The sequence below is a fragment of the Megalops cyprinoides genome, chromosome 9, assembly GCF_013368585.1.
Source record: "Megalops cyprinoides isolate fMegCyp1 chromosome 9, fMegCyp1.pri, whole genome shotgun sequence".
NCBI lineage: Eukaryota > Metazoa > Chordata > Actinopteri > Elopiformes > Megalopidae > Megalops > Megalops cyprinoides.
In genome coordinates, this window is record NC_050591.1 from 37201040 (window position 1) to 37214875 (window position 13836).

General features: G+C 45.6%; 1 protein-coding gene across 1 annotated transcript in view; it reads left to right on the top strand.

Annotated features, from left to right (window-relative positions):
- zbtb16b (zinc finger and BTB domain containing 16b) overlaps window positions 1–13836 on the top strand; it is a 108074-nt gene that overhangs the window by 65506 nt on the left and 28732 nt on the right. Inside the window, exon 4 of the mRNA XM_036536247.1 lies at window positions 5295–5381. Within this exon, the coding sequence (XP_036392140.1) occupies window positions 5295–5381 (87 nt within the window). The remainder of the gene's footprint in view (window positions 1–5294; window positions 5382–13836) is intronic.

A 13836-nucleotide genomic window follows, 5' to 3' on the forward strand; every position in this document is an offset into this window, starting at 1 on the left:
GTTTCAGCATGAGGTGATGAACTTGCGAAATGACACATGTGGGAGTTTAAGGTAGCTTAGACAACACTGAGGCGCCTGGTCTACATCTGCAAGCCCACCAACCAGGAGCAAATGAGGACCAGTCCTCTGAGTCCTCTCACTCCATCTCACTCCCTCTCTCTCCATCTTTTCCTGGTTCACTCCATCCCTCCCCATCTCACTCTTTCCTCCTCATCTCATTCCAGCTCTCCCTATCTCTCCTTCCATCTTTCTCTTCATCATTCAGTCCCTCTCTCTCTCCATCTCTCTTTGTTTCTCTTCATCTAACCCCTTCTCTCTTAATTTCTTCTGAACCGAAGCAGTGAATCCACTGCAGCCGCCATAGAAAGCACTCTGCAGGTTGTTCCCTGTAGTATTTAAGCCCTAGGCAGCCTGTCTAGGCGTTTTTATCGCCCTGCCAAGGCTCAAAATTACCCCTAAATCCTGTAATTCGTTGCTGCAGTACGAGATCTGTTTCACTGCTATGCATTTGTCCACTCACCACTGTGTAAAGCGGAGAGGGAGACCCCTAGACCAGAATCTGACCAAGATCAGATTTCTCTGTGTAACCTTAACAGTTAGTTACAGAACCACAGCTTCTAGTCTGGGGTCAGTGATGTGGGCTCGTTGTAACTTCACTCCGATTCAAAAGCAGGACACCACTGACTCACAGTTTGGAAGCTCGTTAATGTACACTCTGCATTCTGAGACCTCTAAGTTCTTACCAGCTGCCTAACGAGCGTTATGTACATATAGGAACAGGGAGCCACTTTTCGGTCGGTGACATTTGTATGCGTGCGTGCGTGCATGTGTGTATATACGTGTGTGTGTGTGTATATTTTTCCTCAGCAGACCTCTATTTCCCAATGGCTGTGAATAGTAGAAAAGCGGCTCTGTTATCTGCGTGCATGTGCGATCATGCTGCTCCACTGCTGTGCAGTTCTGTTTATTCAAGTGCTCCTGGCTGCAACCCATGAGTTGCTTTTCTCTCTCTCTCTCTCTCTCTCTCTCTCTGTCTCTGTCTCTCTCTCTCTTTCTCTGTCTCTCTCTCTCTCTCTCTCCGTCTCTCTCTGTCTCTCTCTCTCTCTCTCTCTGTCTCTCTCTCTCTCCGTCTCTCTCTGTCTCTCTCTCTCTGTCTCTCTCTCTGTCTCTCTCTCTCTCTCTCTCTGTCTCTCTCTCTCTCTCTCTCTCTCTCTCTCTCCGTCTCTCTCTGTCTCTCTCTCTCTCTCTCTGTCTCTCTCTCTCTCCGTCTCTCTCTGTCTCTCTCTCTCTCTCTCTGTCTCTCTCTCTCTCCGTCTCTCTCTGTCTCTCTCTCTCTCTCTCCGTCTCTCTCTGTCTCTCTCTCTCTCTCTCTGTCTCTCTCTCTCTCTCTCTCTCTCTGTCTCTCTCTCTCTCTCTCTCTCTCTCTCTCTCTTTCTCTCTCTCTGTCTCTCTCTCTCTCTCTCTCTTTCTCTCTCTCGCTCTCCCTCTCCCTTTTTTTTGTTTTTTTTTTTTTGTCTGGGGTTGATAAAAAATGTGCTGCCCGCGGTACACATCTACTTGAGAGAGGGAACACGCAGTTCTGGCCCGGCGCTACAGCCTGCCAGGCTGCGTGGTGTTCAGTGGCAGATAAGAGGACACTGTAAATAAGTCTGCGCGGCACAGCTCGTTACCGCCGCCGGAGGAGAGCCAGAGCGCACTGTCTGCACTCATTGTCCTGATGCCACCGCTTACTGTTCTTTTTTTTTAATGGATTTTTCTGTTTTTGTGGTACTAAGTGTACTTTCTTATATAACGCGTTTTGTGTTGGCTTGCCAAACGGCTAGGATTGGTTTTGTTGTTTTGTTTTTTTGTTTTGTGTGTTTTTTTTTTTCCTTGTTGTTCGTGCTGTTCTTGTATCCTGAAGGATGAGGTTTTAAATGTTGTGAGTGGTCTGAGTTGATGCAGCGCAGGGTGATGGGATTGAGGTGCCCGGCCCCAACCGTTCATTGGCGTGTGCCCGGGTGGGATCGGCGTTGTATTTCAGCGCAGGGTCGAGGCGAGAGATCGAGCGGCTACAGTGTGGCGCTCAAACCCTTTCCTGCCCAGCTACGTTGACGTGACCTTTCCTGACCGCTCGGCCGGTCTGGAGTTTGAAGCTGTTTTCTGAGGGCTGCTGGTGTGCGTGCTGCCGGACACAGTGTGCTCTTTAGAAAGCAAAGCTCTCGTCTGAGTTGAGCAATATTTTGCAGGGGAAGTGAAAAGGGAACATCTCTGGGTGGCACGTGGCTGCTCGGCTGTTTGAGGTGGCAGTTGTGTAAGCTCTGTGCCAGATCGGCCACTCTTACAGCAGGCTGCAAAGGGAAACAAGGAGATAGTCACGAGAGGACTGCTATTTTTATCCCCATTTTGGTCCCAACCAAGCAGTTTTGCAAATGTATAACGTCATAGTCGGTGCGCGTGTGCGTGCATGTGTGTGTGCGTGGCGGGGAACAGGAAGGAGAAGGGGTGGGGAGGAGGGTGGGGGTGTCGGTGCCAAAGTTTCGAGGTGTTTGTTCTGTCCTTCTCTGTTCTTACGGACCCGACAGCAGCTATTGATCAAAGCGAAGGGGGTAAAATTTATCACTTTAATTTAATTACTGTTGCCACTCGAACCCATCCTGCTGGGCGCCAAGCTGCACTTTAATGACCAAAGAACAAGATGCCGTTCATGTTTCAAGTGGTAAAAAGCAGCGGTGTAGCTGCCACTTCGTTTGTGAGTTTATTGCCCTCGGTGCTCCACCGTTGGGCGTTTCGGCCGGGCTGCTGGCCTGGGACAGCAGGCCTGGGGAGTCCAGCCACGTGTGTGCTCCCGGCACTGATGTTTCACTGCTGCAGAGAATCCCCCGCCATGTTACCCTGCCAATAGCTCTTTGATCCCTCTGCCACGTCGTGAAACTGTCAAATGCACAAATTCTCAATCACAAACAGTACGCTGGCCAAAATAAAACAAGAAAAGTTTTTTTTTGAAAATGCAAATTCTCCAAAATGCTTTTGGATATACTCATCTCTCAGCTCAATTTATTAATACACAACGAGGCTAATTAATAAAGTTCTTCTTCCAGACATTTAGAATGGCAATCTTATACACCTCTGAGACAGTATTCCATTTAACAAAGTGGCTGTCTAATATGGAACAGTGATAGTAACCTCTGCAAAAATGCCTTTCATTTTCTGCTGGTTTAAAAACTGTTATTATTATGATTTGGTTTAAAATCAGTTATTTGAATCGCAAGAGCAAAATCCTTTAGTTCTCTTTTAGCTGGTATCAGCAACTGACATATTGATGTTCCTGTTCTGTTTAACTTAGTTTTGTGTGTCATGTGTATTTTATGCAATATTTTACTTATGTCTCTATTATTATGTAATCCAGTTTTTATATGTAATCTATCGTAATTGTCTGTTGTGGTTTTCTGTATGCCATGATTAGGTATCTCAAATAAGCTGCATATGTTTGCATTATTTTATGTATTATTTTAATATTCCTGTGTTTGATGTGCAACTATTCTAAACTAAACTAAGAAATCTGTTCTGCACAGCCCTCAGCTGCAGGTAGGTTAACCTCAGGAATGGACTGACCACCCGGCAGGTCAATGGGTTCATGAGGATCATCGCTCACTGTTCTCTTCTTATTTCTGCGTGTTTTGATATCTGATCGATTTTTGCCAGTCTTCACCTTCTGTCTTGATGTCAAGAGTTGTATCAGATGAATGACTTCCTGTTTTGCTCACTGAAGCCATTGTAATCTTTCGCAACAATACTGAGAACTTCTCAGGTTTGGTTTTCAAAGAACTCCAGATCACAGCGAGTGTACCAGCCTCGATACAGCGAGTGACATAGTATCTGTGCGGAGGAAACGCAGTCACCACAATTACATCATAGTCTGGCCTCTGACTTCCTGTCAGGTGAAGGAGCCTTTAAGCAATGCTCTCTCTTAGCTGAGTTGTAAGAATACATTTTTCCACTTAGCTGCCAGGTTTCCGCTCCAAGGATCTTATGTGCTATTATGTGGTTCATCTGCGATGTCAGGTTGTTATATTAGATATAATTACCGGTCTCATTTTAATTATGCTAATAACAGAAAATTTCAGTATTGTGTTCACTTTCCTTTTCCTCCGCATATTATCTGTGTGTATAAGGTTCAGCCTAAGTGTAATGGGCTTTGTTCTTAAACTTAAGTAAGTAATGTAGCAAGTCTTTGTTTTTGTAACAAATTATGGGGGTTGGCAGTTTCTGAAACGAACTGGTTTGTATAATAAACTAAAGAATCTTAACTAAGTTAACATAAGTCCTGTGTAAGCAATGAGCAGAGACCCTTATATTTCTGAGTCTGTTTTCACTGTTTATTTGTCTGATTAATTGAGTTATAAAGACAGGATCTGTGCTTTATAAAACCATTTTGATCTGTTTACCTGCCAATATTAATGCTACATTCAAATTAAAACTAATGTGTGAAGTTGTGTGTCTTTCATCTTGTGGGTATTGATTCACAGATCCAACCATTATTTTTCCCTGAGTTAATTTTTCAGTTTTATTTTCTCAATAAGTTTCCTTTATTGCTTTTTTTTTTGCATTCACTCATATCCAGTTGCGTACACCGTACACACTGTAAATGCCGTGTCCACTTCCAGGCAGGTAAAGGTGAGGTGTGGGTGAGATCTTTTCCGCACTCACTCACCACCTGGCTGCATGGGAAAGGAACAGGGAAAGAGTGAACGGAGGGTCACATTGTTCGTTACGCACAACTACATAAAGCATGCATATAGCATATATAAGCATGACGGAGCAGCTGCATTAAGCATTTATAACACATTGTGCATGATATATGACACATGTTATCTCATCATAATGTAGAAATAAATGTCACTTCCAACCCAACCAGCAGTCACATCCCACGCTGCCATGTGTGTCATGTGACGACTTTGGCCTGGTTGAGTTTGACATTCATTTGTACATAACACTTTATGACGTGATGACATGATAACACTTTATGACGTGATGAAGCGCGTCATATCTCATGCACAAAGTGCAAACTCTTTAGTGCTCCCATTACACAGGCTGTATGTAGTTGCATTTGATGTACAATGTGACTAAAAAGTGAAACCGACTCTAAATTTACAGACCAAACTGGCTCTGTAGCAGATGCAGTGGTTCATCCTCCTGTAGCAATCTGCATCTCACCCAGGCTGTTCCTCAGGGGGGCACCTGGCCGCTGGGGCCGTCGGTCTGCAGGTGAGTCTGACGGATGCTGACGGCCTGTGTGTGGCTTTCTGTTTCAGCCGGAGCGAAAGCTTTCGTCTGTGACCAGTGTGGAGCCCAGTTCTCAAAAGAGGATACCCTGGAGGCACACAGACAGACGCACACAGGTAACCCGCCTCCCAAATTTCACCTGGAGACCCCTCCTCCACAACGGCCATGTTTGTGCAGCAGAATCCAAGGGCACGTGTGGTTTGGGAGGGATTCTGTGGTCCGGTCTGCGAGATGCTGATGGATTCCTACCCTGATGGAAATCGCTGAGCAGTATGACTGAAGTCACACTGACTTGGGCAGTTGCACAGCAGGGGAAAGTCACATGGTCTCAGTGTCAGGCGTGGTAGAGACTCCATGGGCTCAGACAATGCTGTCAGATCCCAGCTGTAAATACGACACTTTTTACATTGATTCAGTGCTTTCAGACCCTGGCTCTAATCCTTTCTTAATGCGGCGAGCACAAGAAGCTACATTAAGAAGTACTGTTACCATGAAGAAGAAACAGTTTTCAGTCTCTCGGTTTATTTATTGCAGTGATGGCCAGTTTGTGCTGGAATTGTCCTGGCTACCAGGTGACATAATGTGGAGTGAGACCTGCATGTCACACAGATGCCATCTGTAAGTGGTGACAGAGAAACGGCATCGCACAGGTGACCCCCCTAATAAAATCAGAGGGCAGAAATCAATCGATATTGGGGAATGTACTCAGCGCGTCAAGCTTGTTAGTGGTTAGCTGCTTGATGGGGGTAGTGAAGCTTGTCGTTAAAGCTGCAGCAGGCCTTAAGCTGCAGTTCAGAGGAGCCGCTGTTAATGTAACTGAAAAGCAAGAGAGGCCCTCGGAGACTGCCCTTTGACCCCCCCGCTGGCGCGCGTGCTGATTGGCCAGCCAGAACGCGAGGCACCGCAGTGTTTCAGCGCTGTACGTCACGGTGGACGGCAGGCCGTGTGCTCTGCTGAGCGCAGCCCGTACCTTACTGGGTTACCGTATCTTTGGCTCATTTCGCAGAAGTGCCATTGAGACAGCACGCACAACATCAGCGCTGAGGACAGGCGCAAAACAGACCTTGAGTTCTGTGCCGTTTCGTCAAACAAAATACAGCTGAGAGTGGGAAACTTCAGTGCGGCATTGCAAAATAAATAGATAACAGCACTAAACAGATTGTAACTTGGGCTCACAGCGAGCAAAGACACTATTCACAAGCCCCTTCAGCTGGGTATAATCACATCAGTGTTCACGTTACGCTGAGCAGTGACGTGAACCGCACTGTCTCTGTGTATTTGTGTACACATCACGCTTGTAACTGTGTAATGACAAGACAGTAAATACTCCACTATAATGAGCAGGTAAGACTCTAGTACAGTAGACTGTGTGGTCTCTGCTGCCCTTTCAGAGTAAAAGCGCCAGAGCTGAACTTTTTCACAGGACTGTAGCTGGCTGCTTGTGTTTACCAACAACGGTTTTCCGAGGTTGTGTAGCAACAGCCAGAGCCAAACACAAACAGAACAAAAGGGAACTAGATACCATGATTGAACTGGCCCGTTCAGTCTCTCGCCAATAAAAAAAAGTCTTAAGTCCATCCAGTTAATGGTATACAGTGTGGCCTGCCATGCTCTGGTTTGCCATTTGAACATCGTACCCAGAAACCTTTGCTGTGAGCTGAGCATGGCCACAGGTGAGAGAGTGATGGCACCCGAAGAGCAGGCCTCTTTTCAGAGGGCAAGACCAAAGTTAAAGCTGCATTTAGACGTTTTCTACAGTCTGCACTCCTGTGCAATCAAAGCAGCAGAGAGCACACCGCTGCACACAGACACGCAGTCGTTAGTGTGCGCACGTGCGATCAGTGTGTCACACACAGCGCTGAATTACCCAGGAAGCCTCCTGTTTGCTCTCCGGTAGTGCTGCCTGTCTGTCTGTTTAAACGTTTAGTTTGTGCAAGCGAATTCTAATAAATGTTTGTTTCTGTACACGGCTGCTCTCCGCTGTTCCGACTGCGTGTTTACAGTGCTCCTGTGAGTGCGGTCTCTCCCGCTGCGTGTCTATGATTATATTTTAATAAGTGCGATAATGTATGACTGGTCTTGTCAGTATGCACACGCACATGCTTGATGTTTCCAGTTCTTATCTTCTCAAACAGATTATTGTCTATTAATATCTGAGTGGTTACATATGTTTATTTATTCATGTGTGTGTGTGTGTGCACGCGCACATGCTTTTTTGCCTGTGTGTGTGTGTGTGTGTGTGTGTGTCTGCTCAGGGTATACTCTAGAGCTGTTTATCCAGTGGCTGGGGAACCAAATATGACATGTACTTCCTGTAGGTCTTTTGATCATTGAGGAACAAACATAACTATCAGTATGCATCAAAACTTGCAACTGCTTGGAACTCCAGCATAACACTGCTTTGTATGTTCACCATTAATGAATATAATCACCAGTTTTTCCCTTGGCAGTCATTCATCTTTATTTGGTTTCTTCATTTTTATTGATTATGGATCTTAAATACAGTTTTTTTCCTCTATGATTTTATTTGTTAAATTTATAACAGCTTCTCATTAATCATTTACTACACATGAGAAACAGAGACCTTAATGCTGGTGCTTTATTCTGTACATGACAAATAGGTAATCATATTGTAAGAAAGTTTCTGTTTACACACACACTACTTATGCATTAGTTTATCGGAAGCAGAAAGCAGGAGATGTTTGTTCCGCTTTCATAATGCTTAAAACAATCTGACTGCCATGAAAAAGTGGTGAGGGAGCCCTGGCATGACAGGATTAATCGGTTGGTGGTTTATGTGAGGGAGTTCTGGGGCAGTACTTTAACACACAGAGATACGCCTGCTGGTTTTGGGAAGGGATGTTTCTCTGGATCGCAGTGAGGGGACCCATGTGAGCATGTCTCACACTGTATGCAGTCCAGCATGCGCCCACATGCGTCGCAGTAACGCAGCTGATTGTGCTTTTCAGCGACCGCTTCTTCTGAACACGCAACACAGAGATGCCAACAGACAACTAAACAGCCATCTATTAAAGAAAATGAACAGGAGTATTTCACTTAATTGTACATCCATGTACTGTAATTATACTCATTCCATGCAAAAGTACAAAATGAATCCAAACTGAAAGGAATAGGAGGTTGTTAATATTGTTGTTTCTTATGAAAATGCAGAATACAGTATTAACCTGATGCTTAGTTTTCCTCTCATTACTGTATGAGGGTGGATATGTGTACGTGCTGAATCAGTCCTTGAAAATAATTTAGAAGAGAGATGCAGTGTTGATCCCTGGGTAGCCAACTTCAGGGAAGGGGAAAGAAGACACCCCATCTGAAAGCTCTGCTTGAGCAGACCTGCAGCACCGAGTGGCACACACTATATTAATACTTAATGTGCGTCGATGTGGAGGTGGTGATAACCATGCCCAGAATTTTCTACCTCGGCTCTTGGAGTTGTAAACATCCAGGTCTCGATTTCAGGCTAGGGCTGTGGTAGGGCATCCAGGGAGAGGCTGCCGACAGGCGCAAATGACTCCTTTCCTGGTTTCCAATCAGAATCCTGGTCAAATCTCAGGTTTTTATACATATTTCTCCCATAATCCTATACTTCCGGGCATACCTGATAACAATCGATGCTGTAACTCTCTGTCCGAAAATTCTTAAGAGCCATCTCTCCCAAAAACCTACACAAAACACATGTCATAACCACTCCAATGTGCAGTCCTATATTTTATTTTTAAATATCGCATTCATAATTGCGCAGGCAGTATTTTCTGCTCTGTTAATGTAATACATTTATAAGAGTTTTGTTATCAAGTGAATTGCTGGAAAAGTATTTCAACTTTGATAGGAGGAAGAAAAGTATTTGAAAAGCAGCTTGATTTGTGTTGGTTCTTGAGTGATAATAGTCTGTGCTTAAGTCCTCCCCGGTGTGGGTACATTCGAGCAGGAACATTAAGCTAACCTGCAATGGGCTAATGTGCCTGCTGCTATCATGGTGCTGGAGGAGTCGGGTGTTATTTTAGCCCCCAGACGCTGTGCTTTTAAAGCACAGAGGTCTGCAAGGACCTATTTACTGTATTTTATCTGTACTTATCAACCACGCAGTGGAATAATTGAGCTGGAAAGCACTTAAAAATTACATTTATGCTGTGAGTATAGTCACCTCATATTAACTGGATATGACAAGGAGTCAGTTTATCTCTCCCTTGGCAGACTTGCCAAGTCTTTCTGTTATTGTGTATTTAGGCTGCTGAGCTGGTGGGCCAAAGCCCTGTACTCAGGGTACCCAGTACCCTGTACAAATTTAAGCAGTCACTTAACTCAAATTTTTATGTTTTTTTTTTTTTTTTTTTTACCATGAGGAGACTGTAATTGTAGCTTCATCCTGTAATATGTTGGCATTTGGCTCCGTTAAAAATTAAGTCAAAGGTTATATTGCTATATATCGCACAGAACCGGTTTAAAAACAGGAGAGAGGTTTGTGGTGGGCATGAGGAAGGCTGGTAGTGTTTGGTGCCAGGCCTCTCTGGGAAAACAGCATCATGAGCTGTTGTTTACGTACTGGCACAGAGCTGCCGTAGTCTCAGCGCTGACCTACTTTGAGGGGAAATAACTGCCCTCTAGGACTGTCAGCTGAAGGTTTGGACAGGCAGTGCCCAAATTCACTCACCAATAAAATTAAGTACATCCAAAAATGGAACTGAATGTCTTACGCAATGTTAAGTGATATTAACACTATAAATGCCCCCCAAAGAAAAATGCTTGTGGGCTTTGATAAGGCTTCATGAAAGCATTGTATATAATACATTTTTTAAAATAATGAAGGAATGAGGAGACTTTTTGTCCCTTTGCTGTACAGTATCATCATGCTGTAATGAAGCCAGGAGTCAGAGATTGCATCAGCGCCCTGACTCAGGAGGAGAAGGAGAGGGAATTCGATACCAGTGCAAAATGGCACCCTGTCAGGCAGCTGTAAATTGCATCTCCACTTACTGTTGACAGGGCTTTTAATGACACAGGGGACGGAGGGCCGGCCCCCAGCTCGTTCTCCTGTCACACAGCCCCTCCGGGAGAGGCTTTGGTCAGCCTCAGTACCGGCCTTCATCTCTGAGCGCGGAGGCAGCTGGAAATCCAGGAACCGGCGGCCCCGGCCACAGACCTCGGGAGCTTTTCTCATCCCTCTGTGTTAGAGGGAAAATATGCCAAACATTTTGGAGAGGGAACAGCGGATTTGCTCTGCCGGGAACACGGCGTGACTCCAGAGGACGGGCTGAGAGAGTAAACAGTTTCCTGCCTCCAGCCAGAAATAGTTTTGACAGAGCAAGGGGGGGGGGGGGGGGGGCAGTGCCTCGGTGGCCTGAGAGCAGGCTGAGGACTGTACCGTGTGCCCCCCCCCCCCCCCCCCCCCCAGAGGGGCTGCGATTCCCCCACACGGGGGAGCAGACACACCAAGCATAAGAACGTTTAACATCGGAAACGAGACTTTCAGACCATCCAGAGTGTCCTCATTCTGCCTGTAGCGGAGCGTGTCCCCATCGCTGTGTCAGACCTGCTCTGGAACACTCCACCAGCCTCTGCTTCCACTGAAAGCACCGGAAAAATCTGCTCCATCCATTAATAACTATGCGTGAAAAAACTCTCACTGATTCTCAGTGTCTGTGACTCATTTACATTGAGCTGGTGTTTACCCATCATCGTTTTCAGTGCTGAGATCTAAAGCTCATCTCACTCTGCCTCCTTTGTGTACAGTGGTACACAGAGTCCATGAAAAAAGACCTTATCGTCTCAGTCCTCTAAAACAAGCGTGTCTGCTGTGCATTGTGTCCGGTGTGACAGTACGTTGTGAGTGCGCGTGATACGCCATGTCTGCCGCCACTGAAGCCTTCTGTATCCTCAGACTGGGATTGAAGAGGCTTTAATTCTAGTGTAGATAGGCTTTAGTTGCAGGCAGGTTTGGGTTACGTTACATAAAAAACATCCAAAAAAACCAGGGCTACCGTGTCACTTCCTCTTTGACAAAACATGGTAATGAAACCCTCATACAAGCACTGAATAATGTAAGAAGTGTAGCTCTGGGAGTCCGTGGTCTGGAACACCTTCTGTTAAACTGCACAGCTGTTTCTGTAGAGAGCTGTCCTTCCCTCCTGGCCTGCTCCTACTCCTCCCACCCACGGCTTCAGCAGAGAGTGGGGTTTATTTGGGACGGCCGATCCAGAACCCTTCAACCCCCCCCCAGCGGAGGCGGCATTTGGGGTGGCGTGCCTAACTGATGATTAGTCCTGCTGAACGAGAGCCCTCTCATCTCTGTTGGTGTTAATTATTTAATGAGCTAGTCCCTTGTGGATAGCCAGCCTCAATGCACCTGTAAGGATCTTAGTTACGATCTCGGTGGCGGGGTCATCTGAGGTACTGTAATTGTGCATCGCAGTTCACAGTTACCCCGTTGACCTCCAGGCTGGGACATGTTACGTGTATTTTTTTTTTTTTGGGGGGGTTTTCCCTTAACTTTGAATAAGCATTTTAGCTTGACTTTCCTCCCTGGCCTTTCAGTGCTGTACCTGACTCAGAGGGGATGGAGTCTTCTTTGTTTTGCTCTAAGTTGTTATTCAAACTGAAGGGCAGAGAGGTTCTGTTCATGATTCTGTTCATGACACTGGGTCTTGTGGTCCTGTGTCCAGCACTGTCTCTGGATGCTTCAGGGCACCAGGTCACCCTCACAGGACCGAGATTCATACTGACTGACTGCTTCAGGCTGAACTTTAAACCCAGTAGGTCAGTATGTCGTCTGCCACGCCCGGCACGCCCCTCCACTACTCCCAACTCAGCCCTTCACCACACCCAACTCACCCCCCCAGACACACCCCGTTCACCCCTTGACCGTGCCCAGCTCGTCCCTTGGTCATGCCTGCTTTGCCCTGGTACCATGAAAGCCACTCAGACGTCAGCTGCTGAATGTGTTTCAGTGAATCATTTGTGTATTGTAGATTTGTAATCTAATTTCATGGTGGTTTCTGCTTTCTTACTATTGAAGTGTAATACATCAGCGACAGCATTGTTATTGAAATGGAGAGCCATTTATGTGTTTGTGGAAGTGTGTATATGTGCAAATGATCTGTTTATCCTGTCTTATTTTCTTAACCATGGTGGAGCAAGACAAGATGCAAAGCAATTTCCTTTACACAACAGACAATGAAGACCGTAAGCAATAAATAATAGGCACTAATACCAAACACAAATTTAGGAAAATGTTAAGAATTCGGGAAGTATCTGTTGCAGTCAGGCCTGTTGTATGGGCATGCACAATTAAAGCAACACAATTAAAGAATGAAGCCTTTTTCCCAGGCCTTCTGTAAGTAATGCTGTGCCTCTTTGACTTTATGAGGTGCAGTGTAACAGGTGGTATGCTGCCCGGCCTTTCAGCCCGAGACCACCACTGTCTGTTAAAATAGCAGGGTCAGGCTGACCCCTCTCTGCACAACTCAAGCTCAGCTATGCAGTGCCCACACGCTCTGCGAGTTTGCTTTCAAAGCCATTTGGATTGTGTGTGTGAGTGTGTGTGTGCATGCGCATGTGTGTGCGTGTGTGTGTATGTATGTGCATGTGTTCGCGTGCGTGTGTATGTTCGCGTGTTTGCTCGTGTGTGTGTGCGTGTGTGTGTATTTTATGGGGTTAGGTGACCTTTGAAATCAGAACGTGTGAGACCTTTAACAGCCCTGCAGTGACCGGTGCTCTTTGAAGTGTCTCCGCTGTCCTTTCATGTCCAGTTAAGACTCCTGCTTCCTGCTTTCTTCTTTGTTCTTCCAATGTAAGAGCATCAGAAGACGAGGTGAAGACTGAGGACCAGCTGCCGTCAGTGGCGCTGAAGTGAGGAAGCTGAATGCAAACCAGAGGGCAGATAATAGTTTTTACCTTGGCCAGTTTTCTCTGGATACAGGCTACGTACGCTTCCTGATGCAGAGATGAGCAGTCTACTAATGACTTATCACATTAGCACCTAGAGATAACCGTCTGCTTGCAGGAACGTCAGTGTTAGGCCCAGATTATGTTCAATAGCACTGTGCCTTGTTTTTAACTTTGAGGAAAAAACATCTGAGCCAGGATTTCTTTTTTATTTTTTTAAATTTTTATTTATTTTGTTTGCTCACACTGTGATGAATCAGGTGGTCACTGAAATAAGCAAAAGATGGCAAGCAAGAAACGAATAAAAATGTAACAACTGTTTAATTTCATTACTCAGTGTAAGGGACAAAACACATTGTGCTTAGATGGAATTTTGGCTTAAGGGTGAGTTCCCACAAGGCATTCTCTGTTGACTCCGTTATTTATAGAGACTGTCCGAGCTCTCTGATTTCCAGAGCTCTGTCTGAAACGGATTGAAATGTTGGGAGGTTGCACTGCTGAAAGGAAGGGCCTATAGCTCCTGAGCCTTGCGAGTGTGACTTGTGTAAGTGTATTATATTCATGCTTTTCCCAGTAGGGCCCTTTACAATGGGTAGAATTGTTTGGGGCAAATAATGAATATAAACTATGAAATCAGATTAAACTGGGCAATCAGGGAAAACCAGTGAACAG